At 36.1% G+C, this 26,268-nt stretch overlaps 1 protein-coding gene across 34 annotated transcripts in view; it reads left to right on the top strand.

Moving 5' to 3' along the window:
• EPB41L2 (erythrocyte membrane protein band 4.1 like 2) overlaps window positions 1-26,268 on the top strand; it is a 166,237-nt gene that overhangs the window by 92,923 nt on the left and 47,046 nt on the right. For all 34 annotated transcript variants that reach the window (XM_045573237.1, XM_045573239.1, XM_036413439.2 and 31 more), the window contains exons 4-7: window positions 9,802-9,906; window positions 17,870-17,912; window positions 19,243-19,318; window positions 23,997-24,215. In XM_045573237.1, the coding sequence (XP_045429193.1) occupies window positions 9,802-9,906; window positions 17,870-17,912; window positions 19,243-19,318; window positions 23,997-24,215 (443 nt within the window). The remainder of the gene's footprint in view (window positions 1-9,801; window positions 9,907-17,869; window positions 17,913-19,242; window positions 19,319-23,996; window positions 24,216-26,268) is intronic.

Genomic DNA, 26,268 nt, shown 5'->3' with positions numbered 1-26,268 from the left:
TTTTATTTGAATTTTTGATGAAAATACTCAAGTGTTATCCCTTGGATAAATTCCCAGTATTCATATATTTTATCAGTATCTTAGTGACTTAATGTAAACCAAGCATGTCAAACTCAAAGGCTAAGATGGGCCAAATAAGGTTTAAGTTCATGTGGGCTGCAAAAAACAACAACAAAAGCTTCAATTTTCTTAGAAACGTACCATATTTTCCAGCGTATAAGACGACCCCCTAATTTTACAGTTAAAACATAGGTTTAGGCCTATATTCCCTGTATAAGACTACCCCCCACTTCCGAGGCAACACCAGTTCTTTTTTTAATGGACCGCCTCTCTGACTCTGGCCAATCTGAGCAGGCTTTTTACTAGAACACAGTGTAGCTTCGGGTACAGAACATGTATAATTTGCATGCATAAAAAGCCTGCTTGGATTGGCTGAGTTAGAGAGGCGGTCTATTAAAAAAAAGAACTGATGTTGCCTCGGAAGTGGGGGGTAGTCTTATACAGCGAATATAGGCCTAAACCTATGTTTTCACTGTAAAATTAGGGGGTCGTCTTATACGCCGGAAAATACGGTAGGTTTATTTTGATAGAAACATGCTTAATACAAAGTGCTGAAATAAATGAGTAATCGTTACTATAAAATAATAAGATATTTTAATAAAAATTAATATTTTTTTCTTGAACATTTACCTACCAGACACTAACTGCACAAATTAATAAGCATATTACAAATAAACCTATTTTTTTTTTGTTCTCCGAAAGCAAAATATTTCTTGTTGCGCACACCAAACAAGTCAGTCCAAGACTAATAGCATGGCAATCGGCTGCTAAAATACTCAGCTGCTTAAGATGTAAAAAAACTTAAAAACAATGTACAAATTTTAAATAAACCAATCCCTGTGTCAAAGGACTTGGGCTATAGTTGGAGATGCATTGGGCATAACCAGTTGAGTTAAAAAAAGAAGAATGTCAAAGATGAATTTATTTACGTTAGCACTAAAATAAACTCTAGAAACAGAAATATAGTTGGATTGTTGCATATGAGAAACTTCAGGCTACTTGGTTAGAGTCATGGTCGGCAATCTGCAGCTCGCGAGCCACATGTGGCTCTTTGACCCCTGGTGTGTGGCTCTTCCACAAAATACCACCGCCTGGGCAAGTCTATTTTGAAGAAGTGGTGTTAGAAGAAGTTTGAGTTTAAAAAATTTGGCTCTCAAAAGAAATTGCAATTGTTGTACTGTTGATATTTGGCTCTGTTGACTAATGAGTTTGCCGACCACTGGGAACAAATGAAGATTAGATGATTCTTCCTCATATGCTACAATACCATTCCATTAAACTTCTATTTCCAAAGGAAGGTATTTAAGGGGCCATACTTTATAAACTGATGAGCAGCTGACACGTATTAGAACTGAGAGGGCTTTTTATTTTATTTTTAGCACCTAAAACTATGTTGAATAGTATTTTATATTGTTCATGTCAACAACACTGCAAAATTTCCTCAATGTTCTATCATAATTCCTTGAATCCTGTGGAATGAAAAAGAAATAGAGATTCTGTAATGAGCTGTGAGAGGTTTTTCTTTTTCCCCATTCCATTTTATAGCTTACTCTTAAAGGAATACTACATAGGAAACATTTTTTTTTATGATTCTTTGTAGTGATTTATAACAAACCTACAAGCTTTCATAGCTTTGATAATGCATGCTTGTCTGTCTGTCATCAGAAGTACATATATAGTCTGATCACTAATAAAAAATACGTGTGAAAACTTTTCATCTGCTCAAAAAACAGAAGATATACATGTGTATACTAGTATATATATATATATATATATATATATATATCCACTTATTTTATATATTATTTCTACATGTTTATATATTTTATATATAATATACCCTTATATTTTTCTTAGTATAGGAAAAACTTAAAAAATAATTCATATTAATAATCAGGAAAACTTTACTTAAAATATTCCTTTACTATAAATGACTCATTTACTTCTGGAATTACATTTTTAACATAGAATTTAAGTCATTGGATGTGGTTTCTCCCTTTATGTTGGGGTATGAGTGAATTTTGGAACACAGGTGTGTTGACAGCTCACTCAGATTAGTAAGAAAATCATTATTATCTGATAAATGATGGCCTTAAACTGTTTAAGACACTCTTTTCCCTTCTGTATGGTCTATTTTTATTTCCTCCGTCCTCCATGACAATGTATGTTATGTTTGCTCTTTACATACCTTTCTTTCCTTGGCCTTTCATATTTGCATAATGTAGTTTAGAACTAGCACAAAATACATAGTTCCAGGGCTGTAATGTATGGATCGCATTGTGTACTTCCCAGCACTGCTTCCTCGGCACACAATAACTGCAGTGTGGAGGAACCTACACGGAGACAGTGATGGAGTTTTATAAAACGCCAGTGGTGTGTGGCGTCCATTGCAATCTGCTGGGTAAGCAGTTGAGCAAATTCCTCCAAGTTGAGAGGCCTCCAGAAATGTCATGTTTTGGCCTCAATAATGAATGCCACAAATAACAGCACAGGCACAGGGGACTTTCCTCAGCTTCTCAGATTCCAGCCTGCCTTTCTTCAGCTGGATCTGCTGCAGATTGCTTTGTCTTTTTTTTTTTTTTTTTAAGCATTCCCCAAAGCTAGTCTTTCAATCCTTGAATAATATACTTTAAAGTTATCTAAATTGTCTTGTTTTGTCTCCCTCTTTTGGATATCTCTAATGAATTATGCAACCTTTTATATTTTTACTTGAACTTATTGGGGTGACGTTGGTTATTAAAATTATATAGATTTCAGAGGTACAATTCTATAATACTTCTGTGTTCACCACCCTAAGTCGAGTTTTCTTCCATTGTATTATGTAGTCTTTTAAGGAAACACAGTCTGATATCTGAAAAGTAAGATCAAAGGACTTTTTTTTTTAAAGTTTTTAATCCATTGATTTTATATTGCTGCTCAATGGTGTAAATGGGGTCAGGGAGAGGCAGGGTGGAGGGAGTAGAGTGGGAGGGAGTGTTTGAGACAGATTGTAAAGTTTATCCTCATTCAATATAGAAAGTAGGATTTCTCTTTGAAGTGCACTTGGCAAGTTTGCCTAACAGTTGCATGGGTTAATTGTTTAATTACATTATAAGAATGGAGATTTGCACGGGTTGTACTATATAAAGATCTGCCTAAGAAGAGATATAAAGCAAATTTTATGCTTCAGATCACAGGAGGAAAGTAGCAGTGAAATGGCTGTCTTAGTGAAGGAAACCCCGCTGTCCCTTCTGCATGGGAGCCTGCACGTGGCCTGCTCACAGGAGCAAGGGGAAGATTGGCTTTTCTGCTTTTGTCATTCCTCTACTTCCCAAGACATATTTGGAAATGCTTTATATTACTAAGGAAGAGTTTAAGTACAATGTAGAATTCTGAAAATAAAATTAGGTCTGTGATGGTTCTCCGGAATCTACTTGGCAATGTGTGTTTGGTTTAATTTCTTGAATATCTATGGGTTGGTAGTCCATGAGCTAGATCCTGCAGATTGCATAAGATTGCAAACCAGAGGCCAGAATTCTAGACTTGATTCTGCCAGCTTTTTTGGCTGGCTTCATGGAACTAAGCCATTCTACCCGACAGGTGTCTTGGCCTACTGGTGAGCTAGTTACTCAATGAGATGCTGCCATAGAAGGCATACTTTTGCTTAAAAAACACTCAGTCTCACTGAAACCGGTTTGGCTCAGTGGATAGAGCGTCAGCCTGCGGACTGAAGGGTCCCAGGTTTGATTCCGGTCAAGGGCATGTACCTTGGTTGCGGGCATATCCCCAGTAGGAGGTGTGCAAGAGGCAGCTGATCGATGACTCTCATCGATGTTTTTAACTCTCTCTCTCCCTTCCTCTCTGTAAAAAAAATCAATAAAATATATTAAAACAAACAAACAAACAAAAACAACACTCAGTCTCCAAAAGTAATGAATCTCAAGGAGTAGAATGTTAGTAAGCAGCATAGATGTGAAGTACAGTGTTTGGTGGAGAAAGATGAATATTTGTAGATTGGAATAGGCCTCAATGGGAAGGATTATTTAGAGATTTGAATAGAGATAAGAAGGGTTTCAGCAGTTGGTAAAAAGGAAATTTAGAGTATTTCTTGACAAATCAGTAGTCTTATCTGAGTTAGTACCGCTAAATTGCTATAACAGCTAGTGAACAGCTATATGTACTGGTATCTTCTGTGTAAAATATCTGTATTCAGCAAATGTATATTTGTATAATTTCATGGGGTAGAATTTAAATTGTTTATAAATAAATCAAAACAATGATAATAGGAGAAAATAAGAATTCAGTTCTTTAAAAGAAATCCAGGAAATCAGACTGAAAAGTTAGATCATATAAACTCTCTATAACTTCAGTTTACTCATTTGTGAAATGAGATTGGATGACATAACTGTGAAAGTTCTTTAATATTTGAAATCAATTTTTACTTTTATAGCAGCTCAGAAAGGTCCTGATTTAAGCTGCTTTTTAATGAAACCATGTAATGTGTCAAACATTTTAAATAAGATATACTTTATTTCTCTTGTCACCATTATAAGGTAAGTGCTTTTATTTTAAAGAGAGGAAACTGAGGCAAAATTAAATAACTTGTCTGAGGCTACACAACTTTTAAGAGGTAGGGCTAGCATTCTTGGATTTCTCTATCAGTTGTGTCTTGGTTCCTCTCCCCAAGTTATGAGAATTATTATTTATGGAGAGTGTTGTGAGCAGTGTGAAGGCGAAAAAGAAGTTGTGAACCAGTGGGTCATATTTCTGCCAGACATAGATAGGCAAGTTTGATTGCAGATTAGTACTTATAAAAAGTAATAACTTGGAACATTTAATATATTGCATTTAGTATGTCTTCTGATAATCTGATACACTTTGTGAGATAAGAAATATGCCATTTTGTTTGTCTTTTTAAATTAGTTTCTAAAAGCAGATCAGTTTTAGGTTTTTTCTTGAGTAACTTCTCTAGGTTTTCTGTTATATATATTTTCCTAGCTCATGTTTCTTTCCCTCTTGTCTTGATGGCTTTATTCTATTACTTATTTGAATCAGGTGGGACAGTACCTTGGGGGATGCCCTTTGTAATTTGCAATGGCTTTTATGTATTATATATCACTGTGACTAACTGCATAATGATTTTAAAGAAAATATTACTAATTTCAAATATTTCTATGCATTTTTATGTTTAATTAAAACTAAAAGTAGTAAGTTATCTTCTACTAGTGTATTATCTTCCTCTTTTTCTTGATCTTCTGAAGTTTATTTTTTACATCATGATGAAGACTTTTGGAATACCCATGGATTTTCATTCTTTTAATGTAATTTAAATTTTTTTTTACAATTCTTATTTTCAGTCATTCTTTTATTTTATCTGAAGGTGTCTTCTGATTTATTCTCTTCTTCTTTTTCTGCTAATTTTCTCAAGCTCATCCTGTTCAGTGTATCAATGTATTTTTATTCTTTAAATATAATTTTTAATATTTTTTTACAATTCTTTCTTGTTTCCAGTCATTTTCTTACAATTTTGTCTGAACATTATCTCTCTTTAAAGAGTTTTTCTCTCTCTGTTTTATGAAAATCAATGATTTCTTGCATGCCTTTTTGAATACTAATTTTTAAAAAATATTTCTTTTTGGTTTCTATAGCAAATCATTTTCAGAAACAAAGTCCTTTCATTATTTTTAAATAATGCATGTTAAAATCATGCATTATTTTGAATGATTTATGTTAATGTGTATTATCAATTAATGGTTGTAGATTAATAGATTTTATTTTATCTGGCTACTGAACCATTCAGTTTCCTTAATTTGAGAGATTTAGCATTTATCAACCATTGTCTTTTAATATTGACTTTACCTTATTCTCTCTGTTGTCTTCATTTAAAATTTTAATGTGATATATGTAAACCTTCTTATTCTGTCTTTCATGTCGGGAAATTTCTTTAATATTTTTCATCCCTTTGTGTTTCTGTGCATTCCGGGGAGTTTTTTCATATCTATGAGTTCACTGCCTTTCTCTTTAGCTGTGTCAAACCCTGTCCATTTATATTATAATTTAATTATTATAATTTTTATTTCTAAGTGTTGTATTTTATTTTCAGAATCTGCTTTTTGATAGTTTCTTTTCCTTTGATGATACTTTAAAATTTCATTTATTTCTTTAAACATACAAAACATTTATTTTGTGTTTTATGCTTAGATAATTTTTATCATCTACAATCTGAAGATCTGATTCTGATATGTGTCTAACTCTCAATAATAGCAACTTGTTTCCTTGTGTTTAATTTTTTTATTATATTTGCTGAGATTTTATCTATGGAAATCATTTGCTTCTTCCAGACAGCTGGGCACATCCATTCCTGTACCAGTTTAAAATGAATTATCTTTCTTGACATTTTTGAATAATGAAGATAATGTTAATGCTAGTCCCCAAATCTGCACGAGGGCCAAATCATCATAATTTTCTACCTCCTTTTTTGAGCTATGCTCTGTTGAATAGTATTTCTGCTATGGAATAAATTAATGAGTATTTTGTTTATTTATTTTGATTTAGCAAGAGAAAATGACCAAATTTAAAGCGTGTATGTGTATGGGAACTCTGCATACTTGAGAGTCAGAGACCCCACATGCAAGAGAGGTTCAGAGACAGAAAGGGAATTGAAGTATATAAGACATCCTGACCTAGGGAGGAGGTAATGCACCTTGAGGGACTTCAAAAGCCATTGAAGGATGAGAAGAAGAGCAGATGTTTAGTAAGTAAGTTTGCCCTAGCATATAGGTGCGTCAAGAAAGTTTATCCCTGATAGCCTTTTTTATGGATAAGATCTCTAATTCAAATTGTAGGCATCAGGGTGAAGTCTCTCCTGAGCCTGTGGCTAAAGTTGCTCTTAGCACCAAATAATCTGCATACCACAGAGACATATCTTTGGGTGACTCATTCTGGACCCCAGTTCCCTTTTTCTGAAACTTTCATTCGAGAAGTTGGATTGGTAGATTATTCTATATTTCATTAAACCAGTCTCAATCTTGAGAAAGATAGTGGGGATTTTAGCCAAATAATTTTGAGAAGCATCAGTTTGAGACACAAGTTTTTTGCCTCATCGTAAAACTTCTCAGGGTATCTTATATGCATATACGACTTTTGATACTTAGTAGTTGTGTACGGTAAGCAGAAATTTTCTTGTCCCACTCTGCTCTCTTTTTTGGGGATGTGGTTATAAATGTGGAGCATCTGATGGAACCAAGAGAACATACTTAGGCAAATACAAGTCTGCTTCCTGCCTCCCTTGGCTTTTGCTTATGCTTCTCATTGACTTTCTCTCTTTTGTTTGTATTACTCTGCTCTATGACTTTGTGTGTGTGTCTATACATAAGTCTGTGTTTAAATCTGTCTTGTATTTAAATTCCATGCAGGAAGACGTATCGGGTAATCTTATCCCAAAATTAAGACATTATATTTGGGTAGAATTCTTGTATGAGTTTATCTCATAGACCAGTGGTCAGTAAACTGTGGCTCGAGAGCCACATGTGGCCCTTTGGACCTTTGAGTGTGGCTCTTCCACAAAATATTGTACCACATGCGGACGCGCACATACAATGCGATTGAAACTTCGTGGCCCCTGCACAGAAGTTGGTTTTGGTTCTCAAAAGAAATTTCAGTTGTCGTACTGTTGATATTTGGCTCTGTTGACTAACGAGCTTGCTGACCACTGTCATATAGATCCTTGATCATTTGTCTTTTGATCAGTTGGACAAGGTACCTAGTTATGTCCAAAGTGGTAGGTTAATAGAACTTTGGGGGATGGTAGGGAGGTGCTTCCTTTTTATTTTCTGTCTTGGCCAGTTGAATGTAAAGTTCCTGAGACCATGTATATCTTATTTATTGTTGTTTTCCCAATATCTTACCATAGGAACTGATACATATTATGTGTTAAATCAGTATATTTTGAGCTTTTTAGATTGGCAAGCCCTTGTGAACATCCAAGAGTAGGACAGTATATCTATTAGTTAAATTGCATGGCTTGTCCATTATACATGGGTTACTTTTTTCATCTTATTGTAGCCTACAGTATCTTTGAAATAAAAATTGGCTGTGTCAAACTTTAATTTCCAAAGTGAAAATTAACTTCTTTTAAATATGCTGTTTATCTGCCTTAAAAAAGTCACTTCCTTCTAAGATTCTTTTTATATCACAGCCTTGTTGAAACTGATTTTTCTCACATTCTCATTCCATTCTTGGTGTTCCCTTACCACTTTGTACATTCACCTTTCAGCACATGCCTAACAGTATTGTTGCATTTTTTGTCTTTCCAGCCAGACTTTGAGTTCACTGAGGGTAGAGATGCTGAATGGAAGCGTAAATGATATGTGTGTGCAGTTAAGATCTTATCAAGCATTTAAAATAGCTGTTTCCAGGAGCGGGAAGGAGAGAATAGTAGAGAAGCAATCTGAGCATCTAGAAGATATTTTGGCGTTTTTTAGGTGTAGGATAGTGACAGAACAGTTGGGAATGAAATTCAGCTATGATTAAGACACTTTGTTTGGCATTAGGACATATACTATCTTATTGGGTTAATCTGACCCTCACAGTGTGCTGTGAGACAGCTGTGATCTCACTTTACACTTTACTAAGGCCACTAAGTGGTTTGTCTATTGTCACATTCTTCTAATAAATAGTATGGTGCTTATACTATGTTGAATGAGGGAAGAACTGGGTCTGACACCAGTTCACGCTGATGCCCCGCTGTGCAGCCCAGCCTACCACACCACATTGTTCTGTGATGGTGTGTTCTGGGTATGTTTTCCTCTTTATCTTTTAGGGGAATTCTGTGCATAAGAGCATGTTTCTATTTTGAAACAGAAGCCAGTGAGAAAGTATGATTTGTTAACAAAAATTGACTTTACACCAAAGTTAGAATGTTTCTTTGAACTGACGTATAAATTTTGATATCAGTTGTCTTAAATGTCTTTTTCACCCTAATTTAAATGACATCATAACCAAATGAAATAGTATGAATCTCCTTTTGATTCTGTCACATTTCTTCATGATGCCTGTAGCTGCTTAATTTGGCTTATTTGAAAGTAGTTGTCATTTATAATCAGGTTCCATAGAAATTATGTTTATTTGAGAACTTTTATTAAAGATCAACTTCTTATATAAGCTTCCTTTGAGTTGTTAGTAGATAAAATGCCTCCTATGACATTTATATTTCTTAATAAATGTGTAGTGGGTGATACCTAAGTAGATAAATGTGGTAGGAGCTATAATAGTTTGCTCCCTTTATCATCTCAGATAAGGAAAGTTCCTAAATACAAAGCTGGAGCTGAAATTACAGTTGTGGTCAGTCATTAGGAGCCGCAGGGGGTTAAATGTCATCCCATTTAAAGTATGTTAGTACAGTTTTTTCAGTTGATTCGACAGTTGTTGTTTTTCCTAGCACTTACTGTTTTGGGCAGTCTTCTACTCACTAGAGATTCAGGAGTGAGCAGTAATGTGAGAGAAAGCAAGTTCTATCTTAGATTATTGATCTTTAAAATATTGTTGGCTATTATTTGCAACCAATCTCACATCTACTCCAGACTGCTATCAAGAAGAGACAGTGGATTATACTTCACATCAAGAAAGTAATTGTCATAATTTGAGCCACCTTCTCACAAAATTAATTTAAAATACTTCTAAACTCAGAGTTTTAGTTTATAAGTTAATACTTATGGAATCTTTGTTGCTTGAAAAGTAAAGATACCATTTCTTTTTCCTCAGAAACGTGCTAAGGGACAAGTATTGTTTGACAAAGTGTGTGAACATCTCAACCTCTTGGAGAAAGACTACTTTGGACTTTCGTTTCAGGAAAGCCCTGAGCAGAAAGTAAGTGAAATTTCAAGTTTAATTACATATCATCTTAGAAAATTACTGTAACTTTTTTTATTAGTACAAAGTTTAGCTTTAAAACAACATGTTTTTATTATAACATTTTATGTTCATCTTATAAATTTGGTAAATATTGAAAACGTGTGTAGGAAGAATCACCTATAACTTTCTGCCATTGTGTGTCTGTTTCTTTCACTTACATTATAAGCAGACATAATGGAATGCTTTAACCTATGTTAATTGCTAGAAACAGAAATAATTGATTTAAAAACTTTTATATTGAATTTTGAGTTCTTGAACTTACCTGTATGCTAGGAACTAAACATGCCTGAAAAGCAGGGAAGGAGGCTTTTGGAAGGAATGTCAAGAGTGCCCATATGTACTTGTCTATAGGTTCCAGAGAGTATTTGCTTTGCAGAACAGATCTTGGTAGCTATGTGGGGTGAAGGTGTTTCTTGCCCTATTGTTGGGTTATTGCGGGGAAAAAGGAGATGAGGTCCAGCCTGGCTTGGGTGGTTATATTTGGCCAGCCAGGACCCTATGTTGGTGTGGAATGTGTAGAGATTGTTTCTACTCCAGGAATTTCCCAAGACACTAAGTAGGAGCATAAGAGTTCTATAATGACTAAAGCTAATTCAAGGAACTTCAGGGCTTTCAGTTACATAGGTAAATTAAAGAGAGAAAAATTCACAGACTTAAACCTGTAGACTTTTGTCTTAGTTCCTCCTATTCTAACAAAGTACTTGATAGCTTATAAAGAACAGACATGTATATCTCATAGCTCAGTAGGCTGGGAACTTCAAGATCAATGTGCTCACAGATTTGGTGTCTGGTGAGGGCTCACTTTCTGGTTCATACAGTGCCTTCTTGTGTCTTCAGATGGTGAACAGGTCAGGGCGTTCTCTGAAGCCTCCTTTATATAATCCCATTATGAGGATTCTACCTTCATGATCTGTCAACCCCAAAGACCCCCACCTCCAAATTACTCTCTCATTGAGGATTAGGTTTCAGTATATGAATTTCCGGGGGTGGGGGGGGGGGGGTGGGAGCAGGGGCTCAAACATTCAGCCTCTACCACTTTCCTCATTGTTAAGACAGGACTTTATCTTTTCTATGTCACTTTCTCAGTCTTAGGACTTAAGTCTGATGAAGCTAGTGGGTGTAGAAGAGTAAAGGTTTGGTCCAAGGTTGTGCCCTAAAGTGAAGTCCTTTTAAGTCTGTTAGATGGTGGCTCTGGACAGACACACTGTGAACATTCTGACCGAGGATTCCCAGAGCACTTGATCACAGTGAAAGGAGTTCCTTTCTAATCTGGAACATTCACATCACTGTGAACAGAACAGAACAGTTAGGAGATGAATACAGGCTGAAACATTTATTTACCACATGCGATCATTGTTTGTATTTATATCTCCTGGTAATGAAATTCAGGATACAAGGATGATAATTATATATGCATTAAATTTTCTCAACTTGTTTAGTTTTAAATTCTTGATACTAATTTTTGGCTTAATTACATACTTAAAGTAAAAATAATTAAATTGCATGCCTGCTTGTACGTGGGTGTTCTTATTAGAACTCTATATTTATAATAGTTTTCTCAGAAGAGAAGTAATAACATATTAGGCATTTGACTAAATAAACTAGGTGTTCTTTTTAGACTTTACATTATAAGGTGGTTTTGATAATGTTTCCTTCTTTTGGTTCTCAAAGCTGCAAAAGTAAGTGTGATAGGAATTTGGCCATCATTGTCCGCTCTTTTGAAGCAGGCCCTCACCAAATACTGAATCTGCCACCACCAAGACGGGCAGACTACTAAAAGCAAGTCAGTGGATTGCTATTGACAGTCCCTTAGAGATTGTAGATTTTACAATTGTGATGGCAAAATAATATATTTTGATGTTTTTCTCTAATTGCCACCTGCAACCTGGGTATGATAGTGTAGAAATGAACTATTGAAGGGGATCCCACCTGGCTGGTATGGCTCAGTGGTTGAGCATCGACCCATGAGCCAAGAGCTCCTGGATTTGATTCCCAGTTAGGGCACATGTCTGGACGGACACACTGAGAACATTCAAGTGGAGCTGCCGGGATCCGCCTCTGTGCTGAGCACACAGCACCAAGTCCCTGCCCACCTGCACATGCCTGCTGCACACATAGTCCCCTGGTGATGGATTATTAAGGTGTGAGGGCATCATGGCATGAAGGCGGGATGACCACAAAGGCTTTTATTAGTGTAGATAACCTCTTTGTTTTTATAACTTTTGTATTGTATAATCTTTTTGTTGTTGCTGTGTTTTTTTTGTTTGTTTTGTTTTGTTTTGTTTTTTTTAAATCCTCACCTGAGAATATATACCTCTTCTGTTGATTTTTAGAGATATTGGAAGGGAGGGATGGTGAGGGAAGGAGGGAAGGAAAAAAAAAAAAAAGAGAAAGGAACATTGATTCGAGAGAGACATCCATTTGTTGCCTTCCTTACACGCCCCAATTTGGGTAGACATCTAGGCAAAAGTACTCTTATTTTTCAAATATAGATTTGTATTGCATCCTATTTTTCCTCAGAAAATTATTACCATTGTAACAACTCAGCTCAGTCCAATTTTCTTTGAAACTCATGCTGTTTCAACAATAGGATACCATACAATACAGAAATTTAAAATGCTTTTTTCCCCATACTGAATAATATCTGTATTTATAGAACTTCAGTCATCATTTCACCTTTTTGTGAAGTAAAGGTAAGGGTAATTTGTGTGAAAAGTTTCCATGGAGAGAAAAATCTTAACTTTCTTTTGATTTAGTATAGTACTGTGTTGGGCCTTTCATGGTTGAGACCTTGAGTTGGAAGCCTTTCAATTTACTCTGAGTATAAAAATCTATCATTATTTGTGTAAGAATTTTTTCATGTCTTTTGAGAACTCTTGTGTAAACTTTACTATGGAAAATGTCATTAAAAATATGTGGAATCAAGCACTTTGTTACTGCTCTTTTATATATGAAATTTCAAGTCCACGAAATTCTTGTATTCATTTCTACATAGAACCATCAATAAGAAATTTGGACTTTCTTTAAAGGGGAAAAATATTATCTTAAAATTTTATGTTAAGTTTGGCATCTGGCCCTGGATTCTGATGTCATTTTGCTTCAAGCCATATTGAAAGAGGAGTATATTAGAAGTGTAGTTGATATCCTCAGCTAACTTTATGAAAATTGATTAAAGTGTTTTCCTGATAGCCAGGCAATTTCCCAAAAAAACTAGAACTAAAATCTCAAATATTAACCTTTTTCTTTGTCAGATATAAACTATTTAGTAAAATTCTTTATTCAATCCAGTTACACCTTATAACACCACAGACAGAAGTTGAATCACATTCTCCCAGATGCATAGTGAATGATTTACTGTAATATAGAAAGCCTTTAACCACCAGCATTGTGGTAATGTTCTTGAAGACCTCATGTAGGCAAAGGTCTAATAAAGGGGATCTGCTTTGGTGCTATAACTTCTTAAGGGGAAATGCAAAGTTACTCTTACACTTTTAACATTTGGTATTAGTGTGAGTTGGGTTAAATTTAATTTTTCTCACCTGGCCAAATTGACAAGCACCAAATGTGAGTGAGGAAGACACGGCTAGGCATTTTGAAAACTTTTAACTTGAGGATCTCAGCATCCAGTCTGAAGGGGAATTAGAGGAGAGAGAGTTTCTTGAGTTGTTATCTAGGTCTAGTGTGGTGAGTGGCCCTGGACAGGCAGCTGCCCACTCACACTGCTAATGGGACTCTGATAGGGAGGAGTTCAAAGAAACATTTAGATGTGGGAACACAGAAGCAGTGACATGCTAGGGCTTTCTGCAGGTAGCTGTCAACAGTTAGAATATATAGCCAGTGAAGGCTGGGCATCTACTTGACAAGACACGTAAAGCTATTCTCTCCCTACTTCCTGCTCTACTCAACCCGTCCCCCCCATTCCCTCCCCTCCCCGCCCCTCAGGCCTTCAGGACACTATTCTCTAATATCCATGGGCTATATATGCATATAAGTTGTTTAGTTAATCCCCAGTTCTGTTCGTCTGTTGGAAATACAAAATTATGTGAAGAAGGGATATATATACCAAAATATGATATTGATTTAATTTTATCATTGCAGAAAGAACTTATCTGTTAAGGACATTGGGTAGTCTTGAGGAAAAGAACTATTCTATGAGGTAGATGTTACGATCCCCATCTTGCTCTTGAGGAAATTGAAGCTTAAAGAATCCAAAGAATAAGCCCAAGTTCACACAAGAATTGGTGGAAAGCCAGATTTGACTCCATGTATTTCTGATTCCAAAGTTGATAAATGTGGCAGCCAAATCTTTAAAAAATGAGAATGATGCATCATAATCTATAATGGTGTGTGTGCATTCATGTCATTCATTTTTCCCACCTTTTTGTGCCTGCTTCTTGATCTACCCAGCCTCCTCCTAATGTGTCAAAACCAAGAAGTTTATTATTTGTTTGTTAGAGTTCTGTGTCTGTTAAATAGACTTATATTTCTTTCAGAAGTCATATTAAGTTATTTTTGTGTTTTTACTTTGAGTTTTGTTCTTAGGCCATAAACTTATATCCTACTCATGATCTAAGTATTCATTGGATTTTATTATTTAAATAAAAATAAATTTAATGAAATAATAGAATCTGTGGTCTTTTAAAATGACCACAGCATTGGGGGATAGGAAGCAAGCACCAGGCAGATGTTAACCAACAGGTATTAATTTGGTACCTACTGGTTACTTAAAACTGTGTTATGGAGGACACAGGTAATGTGGTCTATCCTGACCCTGGCTAAGCTGTACTGGGGAGGAAGGAGACCTCCTCACTCCTTGGTGGGAATGGAGCTTACAGTGGGGAAGTGAATGTGCTTAGCAAAAGGGACCCCTGTTCAGCAAAGGGATAGGTCAGAGGTCGGCAAACTCATTAGTCAAATATCAACAGTACAAGATTGAAATTTCTTTTGAGAGCCAAATGTTTTAAACTTAAAATTCTAACGCCACTTCTTCAAAATAGATTCACCCAGGCCATGGTATTTTGTGGAAGAGTCACACTCAAGGGTCCAAAGAGCCGCATGCGGCTCGAGAGCCGCAGTTTGCTGACCATGGGGATATGTAAATGAATGAAAGGAGTCATTTCTGCTGCTCCTACTTGATCATGTATGGTAAACTCTGCCCACTTAGTTTTTGGATAGGGGTCTTAATAATGTGGCTGGCAATGTTGTGGAAGGAGGTCTGAGAATGACACTGAGTCTGAATTTGGCTGGCTGGTACATAGAAACTTGTCACTCATGGTCTAGTCTACAGACCTCTATTGACTCCATGCTGTGCAGAAGCTCTCAGGTAATTCATACAAGGGGTTGGTGCTTCTGGTGAGAAGGGAAGTTGCCAAATGGCTGGGACAGTAAGTTATTCTGGGGGTCACAGAAGATGATGTTATGTCTATCATCTTCCTCCTCGAACAGGGAGGTTTTTTTTTTTTTCTCTCTTCTGTAGCAAAGCATCTAGATCATCTGTCATAATGAAGCTGTGTAGGTCTTTAAGTAGTTTCCCCTCTACTCTCTTTCTCTGCATTAATGATCTAAAGGAATTTTTTTTTCTTTTTGGCCCTAGGCGACTCTGGTTCAGTTTTTTTTTTTTTGCTGTAGTTGTTACTTCTTTGGATGAAATGCCCCAACACATTTGATCCTTCTTTGCCCGAGCTTCCCCCAGTCTCTCCTCTGTCTGGGCTAGAGACTGAATGATGTGTTTTTCTCATTTTTGTTCACTCATCATAGCCAGCCATTTGTGAGCCAGCTGTTGTTGGGACAGCAGCTGCAGGCCAAGGAAACTGAATGCCAGGCTCTTTTCTAAGAGGAGAATCAGAGCTTTCCTTAACGTCGCGCTGGAGGTACCATTAGAGGGTTCCACTGGCCCTTCTCATCATTGGGCCGCGCAGCTGGGACACCAGTGATATGAAACTAGACCAAGCTCTGGTAATTCTTTTATTGAGAGGTTTGAATATAATAACTAGTGTTAGGGCAGAGCCATGCACACCTTGGGCCCTTGCTTCCTTAAGCGTAAGTGTAGTGAAACCCACAGGGTCTGTGCAGCTTTGCTTTCAAAGCATCATGTTATTACTACCGTATTTTGTAATTTAACGTCTGTTGTACTAATTCAATATCTTGTTGAGACATTAGATTATTATTTTCTACATTATAAACATTTCAGTTGCTTTATGTGTCTGAATAAAATTCTGTTTAAATACATGTGTTATTTGCAATACTTATAGAATGAATGAAACTTATTATACGTCCAACTAGAGGCCTGGTGCACAAAATTCGTGCATGGGGGGTGTATGTCCCTCAGCCCAGCCTGCACCCTCTCCAATCTGGGATCCCTCGAAGGATGTCTGACTGCCCATTTAGAGCCAATCCCGGTAGGATCAGGCCTAAATGGACAATTGAAATATCCTTTCATAATCTAGGACTGCTGGCTCCCAACTGCTCACCTGCCTGCCTTCCTGGTTGCCCCAACCACTTCTACCTGCCAACCTGATCACCCCATAACCGCTACCCTGCCAACCTGATTGATGCCTAACTGCTCCCTACCAGCCTGTTTGCCCCTAATTGCCCTCCCCTGCAGGCCTGGTCCCCCCCAACTGCCCTTCCCTGCAAGCCCAGAAACTTCCAACTTTACTCCTCTTCTGGCCTTGGTCACCCCTAACTGCCCTCCCCTGCAGGCTTGATCACCCCCAACTGCCCTCCCTTTCAGGCCTGGTCCCTCTCAACTGTCCTCCCCTGCTGGCCATCTTGTGTCTACATAGGCGCAGCCATCTTCTGTGTTGGAGTGATTGTCAACTTGCATATTACTCTTTTGTTAAATAGGATTATTTTAATCCATTTACTCTATCTCAAAAAATGTACTTGTTCTGTGTTAATGAAGATAGAGTAAGGTGAACTCTAATAATGACTTGTGGATAAGGTGGAAGAAGTATAAAAATAAAAATGCATAAACATTTTTTTAGATGGATCTTTTGCTTATTGCTTTTCAAATATTTAATGTCTTTAGGTTGAACTCAGTAGTTCAAGTTTGGTCTTTTCAGCTTTAAGATGTTATAATGGTTTCCTAGAATCTTTTTATGTTAATTTTTTCAAAGGGAAGTAGTAAGTGGAAAGAGAAACAGTTTTTTGTGATTGTGACTCCCACTTGGAATGAAGTTTAAACAGGATGTTACACGAAGACCAGGAAGAAGAATTTCTGCTCCAGTCTGACAGTATTCTCCATAGCATTACATAGCTCCAAGGAAAGACAAAGTTTAAGGAGGAGAAGGAGTTGGCTTTAGGAGTTGAGATAATTGTGTTTGATCGCGGTATATATACTCTTAACTAATAGTTCCCAATTCTCATTGTATCCTCTGTGAGCTGGAGCCAGTTGTTGAGCTCTCATTTCAGTGTCCACAGGGGCTGTTTCTGACAGTTTATAGACTAAAAACTTTGTGTGTGTCCAACCACTGTACTGTACACTGGAAAGTAATACAAAATAATATTTAGTGTAAACTCTAATTTATAAATAAGAGAAAAAGACTGTATGAAGATATATTATCTCATCATTAGGATAGGTGTTTGATTTCATATCTCATAAAATGAAGCCCAAGAGACTCACCTTAAAACTGTTGTAATATTTTATTTATAACATATTCAAATACAAGTCAATACTTACCCCAGTGGAATGCTAGTAGGTGGAAGCTACTTCTAATAGTACTTTATTAAAATACCAGAATCCCGGTGCTCGAAAATTCATGCCCTGGGTGGGGGGGAGAGGGTGTCCCTCAGCCTGGCCTGTGCCCTCTCACAGTGTGCGAGTCCTCAGCGATGTCCTCAGGAACTGTAAATGGTTCCATTTTGTACTCTGGGAAATTTCTTATGGTTAATTAACCTCTTTTTTCCTCTCCTGCAGAACTGGCTAGATCCTGCCAAACAAATAAAGAGACAACTGAGAAGTGAGTATTCAAATAATCAGACTTTGAAGTTAATCTTTTCAAAAAAATTTATGGACTAGAATAATAAGATAGTCATAGAGTGACCAGTTCTATTTTGCATTTGTGTCTTATGGGAAGTGAAGGCTACTAACGACATTTTTCTGGAATCATGATTACTTTTTATAGAGCTTAGGGACCTGTACTGTCTAGAGGTTCTAGAGTCATAGTCCTCAGTGTTTTCTCACAGTATTACCACTTTGAAGCATAGCTGACTTTTTTCTCTGTAGAAAAGAATGAGAAGCTGCTTTTCTGTAACATTTATTATCTATGTAAATTTTACCCCAGGTAAATTTATTACTTTATCCACTTCATCTTGAAAGTTTGTAATTAGTTTAATAAATAAGGGTATTTCTCGCCCCAGAGGCTGAGAGATACACTATAAATGTGCTGGAGCGAGGACTTTAGGGGAGAAAATGTGTAGAAGGATTCTTTTCATTCTTTTGAGGTCATTGCCTTCTCTACTCTTGATTGATGTAGTCATTCTTTTTGACACAGTACAGTAAAGTATATGTTACATATAGTGTACTTAGAAAACCTGGGAAATAATTTTATTGTTTTAAAGTATGGTGACATTTATCATTATCTCCTTTCCTTGGGATTTCTTTTAACACTTCTTTCAAATAACCCATAAATAATTTCCTAAATAGCTATAATGATCACTAGATCATTATCCTTCTTCTCCCAGCAGTGTAGAAATCTTAAAATGCTTTTTTCTTTAAAGAGTGGAGATTATTTGGTATCTAGAAATTCTGTGGTCAAAATAAGTCTTATCTCAGAACTATTCCATGGAAGTTATATTAAATTTTTTGAGTAGTAGATCACTCGTAGATACAAAACGTTTGTTGAAGTACCAGTAAACATTTATTTAAAAAAATGTTATCCTATTATGCTTAAATGTTGGGTTATTTATGTAATGGATTTTTACTTTATTTTTTATTTTTCTTATAAATGATGTTTTCTTTAAATTAAAATATGAAGTTCTCTAAACTGATTTATGCAGGAATTAGTGTACCTTTAAGTTTTATGAAAATAACCAGATCAGCCTGGCTCACTGGTTGAGCATCAACCTAGAAAGCAGGAGGTCACAGTTTGATTCCTGGTCAGGGCATTTACCCAGCTTGCAGATCTGATCCCCAGTGGGGGGCCTGGAAAAGGTACTGATACAAGATTCTTATCATTGATGTTCTTATCTCTCCTTCTCCTTTCCTCTCTGAAATAAATAAAAATATTAAAATAAATAAATAGTCTTTCTGTTGGTTGGATGAATAACTGTGATATTTAATAATTACAGATCTTCCCTGGCTGTTCACTTTTAATGTGAAGTTTTATCCTCCTGATCCTTCTCAATTGACTGAAGATATCACCAGGTACTTCATATTTACATAAAAAACAAACCTTTACCTATACTCTCATTTATTTTTGTGTCCTAAAGTAATGGTTATAATTTCATTATTTGAATGAAAATAATTTTTCTTAAGTTGAGTTTTAGAAGAGCCTTTGGAAGTGGATGTTCCAAAATAGTTTGAAAAGTTGCCAGTTTGAAAATTTTTATTTACTTTTTTAAAATTTATCTTTATATTTAAGTAATGAAATATTTTTTTAAAATATTGCTGGCAACTCTATTTCCTATAGTATACTTTAAAAATCATTGATATTTAATATCTCACATTTCAATACTAAGATAGTTATTATGCAACCCATGTGTCCCTGTGAACTAGTCGCATATTTACAAAGGTGATATAAGGCTAGAAAATGAAATTATTTTTAAAAGTCAATTGAACTGTAATTTTTTGTTGTTGTTGTCCCAATCAAATAATAAGGTACACTTTCTTATGTAAGAGCCAGTAGTATTTCATTTCATCTTCTCTGAGATTGTCTGGAATATACAAACATATGCTTGAATTACAAATAAAAGATTCAGTTTAGGAGCAAGTACCCATTTCCTGATTCTGAGTATTTGAATGGTAACCAAGGGACATTCTTGTGTCTGCCTGTGCCTTCGTGTCTTATTTCTATTCAACTGGGTTCCAGTGGTAGGACTTCCTGGCTTTAGTAAGAGTAAGTCAATAGGGTGATTTGTGTATATTTTTAAAAGGTTATTTACATGGCCAAGGAACATCTAAAAGTATATATATATATATTCAATATATAAATTAGAGGGTCTTACTGGAAGACTTTGCTTTTGATTCTTGCGATTACTGTGCCTTGATGCTTTCTACTGGGCTAGTGTTGTCAAATATCAAGTTGTGTAGTTGTGCTTAAGAGTGTGTGTGTGATATCCACGTGAAATAGGAATTATGGAGCTAACTTTCCAAGATTGGATTAAATAAAATGATTTTTTTCCCTTTAGTACTTACTGCTGAATAGGGGTGTTCTTGTATTAATTAAGTTGTGATTGAATTAGCTTCAGCTAGTAAATAATAAATAGTAGCTTTTGTAACTGCACAGTGAGTTGTGTACAAGTTGACAGGTTTGCAGGCATAAGCTACAGAGCCTCACTGCAGGAATGCAACTAACTGGGGCTTTGAGACCCAACACTTCTGTACACACACCGCTCCTTGCAGTATTTTTGAGGATGATAATTCTTGGGTGATTGCATCTTACATCATCAGTGTTTTGGTTTTCATTTTAAATTGGGCTTTAACAGTCTCTTTGTGTATAAGGGGAGAAATGATATAGTCTAGTGAGCTAACTAACAGCTGTGGTGGTGCAGCCTGAGACCAGCCACCTTGCCTAAATTGGTGGCCTGCTTGCCATGATTGAAATCTTCATTCACCATTACTTGATCAAATATTTTAAAGGCAGGGTAAGCAAAAACAGTGTTCAGAATAATGTTTAAAGAATGCTCTTTCCTGCAATGTATAAATTTCCCAAGGTGGGAAATTCAGGGAGCTATTGCAGTGTTTTTTGTTGTTGTTATTGTTTTTAAGCTTTTTGTACTTCAAACGTAAGCTTTGAAAGCACCAATAGAAAAAGTAGAGATAATGGGAAAAGTAGAGGCAGTACTATAAAAGAGAGCAACAAAATTTTGGTAATAGATGGAATCTTTGTAGATAGTTGTTAAAACTGTCATAAAACGTGGAGAAATAGCAGTTCTTGATTAGCCTTAGAGAACTGGAGGATAACCTGAGTCATTGCTGGAGGGGAGTGAGGGATATCTGTAATAGTGTCAATAATAAAAATGAATTTTAAAAATGAAAATAAAATAATCACAGTGATACCCATGCTTTTCTAGGGATCAAGGAAACATAATCCTCCTTAGAAAAAGAGCTTCTGCAATGCATAAAAACACTCAGACTTTAGTGATAGTAAGACGACTTTCATTCTCAGAAAATTATTGAGCACCCATCACGTGGCAGATATTAGGTCTAGTAATACTTAATGTCGTTTTCTAATACTTTTTAAAATCGAATTTATTTAAACAATACAACAAAATTTAATCAACAATATAGTTGCCGTTGTTTTCTACTACTTGTGCCCAACGCTCAGGAAGCATTTTAATCCCTCTGTTGTAAAATTCTTGTGATTTTGATGCAAAAAATTCGGTCAATGCATTTTTGAGGCATTCTTCATTATTAAATTTTTTTCCAAGAAGAAAGTTTTGCAAAGAACGAAACAAATGGTAATCGGAAGGGGCAATATCAGGAGAATATGCAGGCTGAGGGAGAACTTCCCATTCCAACTGGCGCAGTTTTTCAGCAGTGATTCTTGCAGTATGCGGTCGTGCGTTATCGTGGTGAAGAATTACGCCCTTCCGATTAATTAGCGCGGGTTCTTTTTCTCTTAAAGCTTTGGCTAACCTTTCCAATTGGGCACTATACACTGCACTTGTAATGGCTTGGTTAGATGGTAAAAGTTCATAATGAAGAATTCCTTTAAAATTCCACCAAACACACAACATCACTTTTTTCGCATGCAAGTCAGGTTTTGGCGTGGGCTGCGGAGCCTCAATTTTGTCCAACCATTGAGGCCGCCTTTTCAAATTAACATACAGCACCCATTCTTCATCTCCGGTAACAATTTGCTCTAAAAATGGCAAACGGTTTTGACGAGAGAGGAGCGAACTGCAAATTGTGACTCTTTGATTATGGTTGTTGTCGGTCAACTCATGAGGAACCCATTTTCCAAACTTTTGGACTTTGCCAAGTGCACGCAATTGATTGGAAATTGTTTTTTGTGAACAATTTAAAGTTGTCGCAAGCTCTTGTTGGGTAATTTGAGGATTTTGCACCAAAAGAGCTTGAAGAGCTTCTTGATCAAAATTGGACACACGGCCTCGACCACTCTTGTCATCTAACGAAAAATTTCCCTCGCGAAATTTCTCAAACCAATGCTGGCATTTTCTGGCGCTAACTGCATCTTGACCAAGAGCACTAAAGATGTTTTTTGCAGCCTCACTTGCTTTTCTTCCTAATTGGAACTCGTAAAGCATGCAGTGCCGTATATGTTCTTCATCCGCCATCTTCTTAACCCTAGTTTTGCAACAAAAACCAAACCAAACACAAACTTTTTCAAGCAAAACTCGTTAGTTGCACTTCACACGTTCTGTAGATACCACGTGTTTGAAGGTTATGTCAATACAAGTCAACGCCAAGCAAGATTTTAAACAAATGTTTAAAAACGACATTAATTATTACTAGACCCGATACTTTGCCAGCTGTGGGACTATGATGATAAAGAGTCTCTGGCCTGCTTGACAGATGTGTCCAGTAATCAGGTTTAATTGAACTGTGTGATGGCTGATAGCATGTGCTGGGTCGTGCTCTCTGACTGAACAGCAGTGAGGCCTGGCTGAGAGGCAGTGCGCCTGTTTGAACGTGTTGGGTAGAGGATAAGAGGAGGTCAGGGCAGAGGCAGGAAAGCATATGAGGCAGAAGTGTCCACACGAAGGTGGTTACCTGCAGTAGGAATAGCAGTCCCTAACAAATCTTTAAAAATGAGAGCCATTTAGTTCGGAGTGGTCGTTGATAACCTTAGCAATTGGTTAAATTTGAGCAATCGGGCTTTAAAAGGTCACCAAGAGATGTTTGATAGGGGGCAAAAAAAAAAAAAAAATCCTTAAAGAATATAAATAACATGTTTCTCCATGTTTATTAGTGAAAAAACAGAATCTTTTATAACTGCTTGGTAAGCTACTTGGTACATGGAATAATAATTATAACTAATAATATCATTATTATGATTATAGCTACCACATATTGATTCCCACGATACCATGCAATGTGTTTATATTATCTAATTTTTCACCCTCGCTTTCAGAGGGAGGTAGTTTTCCCATTTTACAAGTGGTGGATTAACCTTAGGTGAGTAAATTATCTTGCTCAAAGTTACATAGTGTTAGCTTTGCTTCACTGTGAAGCCCATCCTTTTTCAACCACAGACTAAACTAGCTATTTCTTTAGATGGGGTAAGTGAGCAAGTTAGGGCTTCAGAGTAAAGACTAACTTATAATTTTTGTTAAAAGTGTCTCAGAAAAATAAGAAGTTAGTTTGAAAAGAGTAGAGAGGAAAAAGGGCTACTGCTATTTTGGGAGGGAGAGTGAAGGAGGGGACAAAATTATTAATTTTTTCCTTTTTTATTATTTAAAGTATTACAAAGAGTAGTACACATATGTTCCCCCCCCCCTTGACCTTCCCGCAACCTCCCCTACCCCTTGCTACCGCTGTTTTAAAAATTATATTACTTTTTTGCTAATTTTGATTAGTTTTAAATCCAAGGGATCAGTGATTGGAATTTTCACCTTTGGCCATAAAACTCTTAGTTGTAATAATTATAGTCATAATACACTACTACTGGAATAGAAGTTCAGAGTTTGCATTCTATTGCTTAGCTCTCTAGACTCAGTTTCTGTATATAAGCCACAAAGTTGGGAGTCCAAGGAGCAAGGTGGGCTTCTTATTAGAGATTTTTTTTTTTTTGCTAGGGATATGAAGAATGCCTATATTATATATTTGTTTTCAAAAGGAATATTAGGACTCAAGGATTATGAGTGCTGCAATCTGAACTACTTGTTCTCTTCCATCCTTTTCTCCCCCTGCTCCTCAGATACTTCCTGTGCCTTCAGCTCCGACAGGACATTGCCTCTGGCCGCCTGCCCTGTTCCTTTGTCACTCATGCCCTCCTGGGATCGTACACACTACAAGCTGAACTTGGGGATTATGACCCAGAAGAACATGCCAGTCATGACCTCAGTGACTTCCAGTTTGCCCCCTCCCAGACAAAGGAGCTGGAAGAGAAGGTGGTAGAGCTGCATAAAACCCACAGGTCTGTTGACATGCTGGCAGGGGAGAGAATGGCATGATAGATTTAAATAGCTTCTTTTATAAAACTTGCTAGACATTAGAGTTGGTAGGATTATCTCATGTTTCCTGTTGGAACTTCACTTAGTAACTGATCAAGACACCCTGCAGTCCTTGAGATAGTCTTTCAGGGTCTTTATGACTATAATATGAGGAACTATGCTCAGGAGGCTAACTGTTTTCATATATTGGAAAAGTTTCCTTTTCTTAAGACATCTTCTCCCATTTTTATCCCTTTTATACACAGGCAAAGTTGAAACAAGCATACCCACATACTTGTTTGGCATTTACTGTATGTTCCTTTTGCCATTTAATTTTTTTATTACAATCTTTAATAAGAAAGCAAGGGAGATGATTAGTCATCCGAATTTGAATTAGAAATGTGGGTGGTTATGGATGTAGGAGAAATGACTGAAATGTGTAAGTGGTTTCTCTATCCATAAAAGATGGCTGTGGTTTAACTAAGGATTACTTAATCACTTACATACCATATTATAGTTTAAGAACTTTTATCTCTGTGTGAAAATGAAATGCTTCTTTTAGCATAAGTTTTAAACTCAAGCTATAACATTATAGTTTGTCCCACATTGCAGAATTGAAATTTTTGAAAATTTTGAAGATAATGATTTAAAAGAAACTTTTAGAGATTAGAAGTTTTTAGACAGACCATATTTGTTGACTTTTCTATGTGTGTTTTTTTTTTTTTTTTAAACAGTCTTCTCTGACCACATGGTATGAAACTAGAAATCAATCATAAAAAACAAAACCCCTGAAAAATACACAAAATCATGAAGGGTAAATAACAGATTACTAAACAATGAATGGGTTAACAATGAGATCAATAAAGAAATCAAAAGATACCTTGAAACAAATGAAAATGGGATCACAACAACCCATAAATCTATGGGATACAGTATAAGCAGTCCTGAGAAGGAAATTCGTAGCATTGCAGGCCTATCTCAAGAAACAAGAAAAACTCTAACAATCTAACTTTATACTTGAAGAAACTTGAAAAAGAACATAACAAAAACTCCATAAGTAGAAAGAAGGAAATAATAAAGATCAGAGCAGAAATAAGTGAAATAGAGTCTAAAAAATAATCTAAAAGATCAATGAAACTAAGAGCTGGTTCTTTGAAAAGATAAACAAGGTTAACAAACCTTTAACCAGACTCATCAAAGAAAAAATGAGGACCCAGTCAGAAATAAAAGAGAAGTAACAGTTGACACCAAGGAAATACAAAGGATTGTAAAAATATTACGAACAAATATATGCCAACAAATTGGACAATCTGGATGAAATGGGTAAATTTCTAGAAATATACAATCTTCCAAAACTAAATTAGGATGAATCAGAGAGTCTGAATAGACAATTACAGCTGGTGAACTTGAAGCAGTAGTAAAAAAAACACCAGCAAACAGAAGTCCTGAACTGGATGGCTTTACAGGTGAATTTTACCAAACATTAAAAGAAGAATTAACACCTGTTATTCTCAAACTGTTTGAAAAAATTCAAGAGGAGGGAAGACTCCCAAGCTCATTTTACAATTAGCTTTATCCTAATTCTAAAACCATATAAAGACACAACAAAGAAAGAAAATTATAGTCCAGTAATATAGCCTGATGAACATAAATACAAAAAATCCTCAACAAAATATTAGCAAACTTAATTCAGCTATATAATAAAAAATTCATACACCATGATCAAGTGGGATCTATTCTCAGGGTACAAGGTTGGTATAATATCCACAAACCAATTAACATGATACACCACATAAACAAAATGAAGGGTGAAAACCGTATGATCATATCAATAGATGCATAGAAAGCATTAGACAAATCCAGCACCCATTTATGATAAAAACTTGGCAAATTGGGAACAGAGCAAACATACCTCAATGTAATAAAAGCCATATACGATAAACCAACCCATTGCCAACATCATAATAAATAGGCAGAAGAGTTGCCTTTAAGACTGGGTATAAGACAGGATGTCTGCTTTTATCAGTGACCCACAGG

Source organism: Pipistrellus kuhlii, unplaced genomic scaffold, assembly GCF_014108245.1.
Source record: "Pipistrellus kuhlii isolate mPipKuh1 unplaced genomic scaffold, mPipKuh1.p scaffold_m20_p_5, whole genome shotgun sequence".
Classification (NCBI taxonomy): domain Eukaryota; kingdom Metazoa; phylum Chordata; class Mammalia; order Chiroptera; family Vespertilionidae; genus Pipistrellus; species Pipistrellus kuhlii.
The sequence above is the reverse complement of the archived record's forward strand: the minus strand, read 5'-3'. Positions and strand labels throughout refer to the sequence as shown.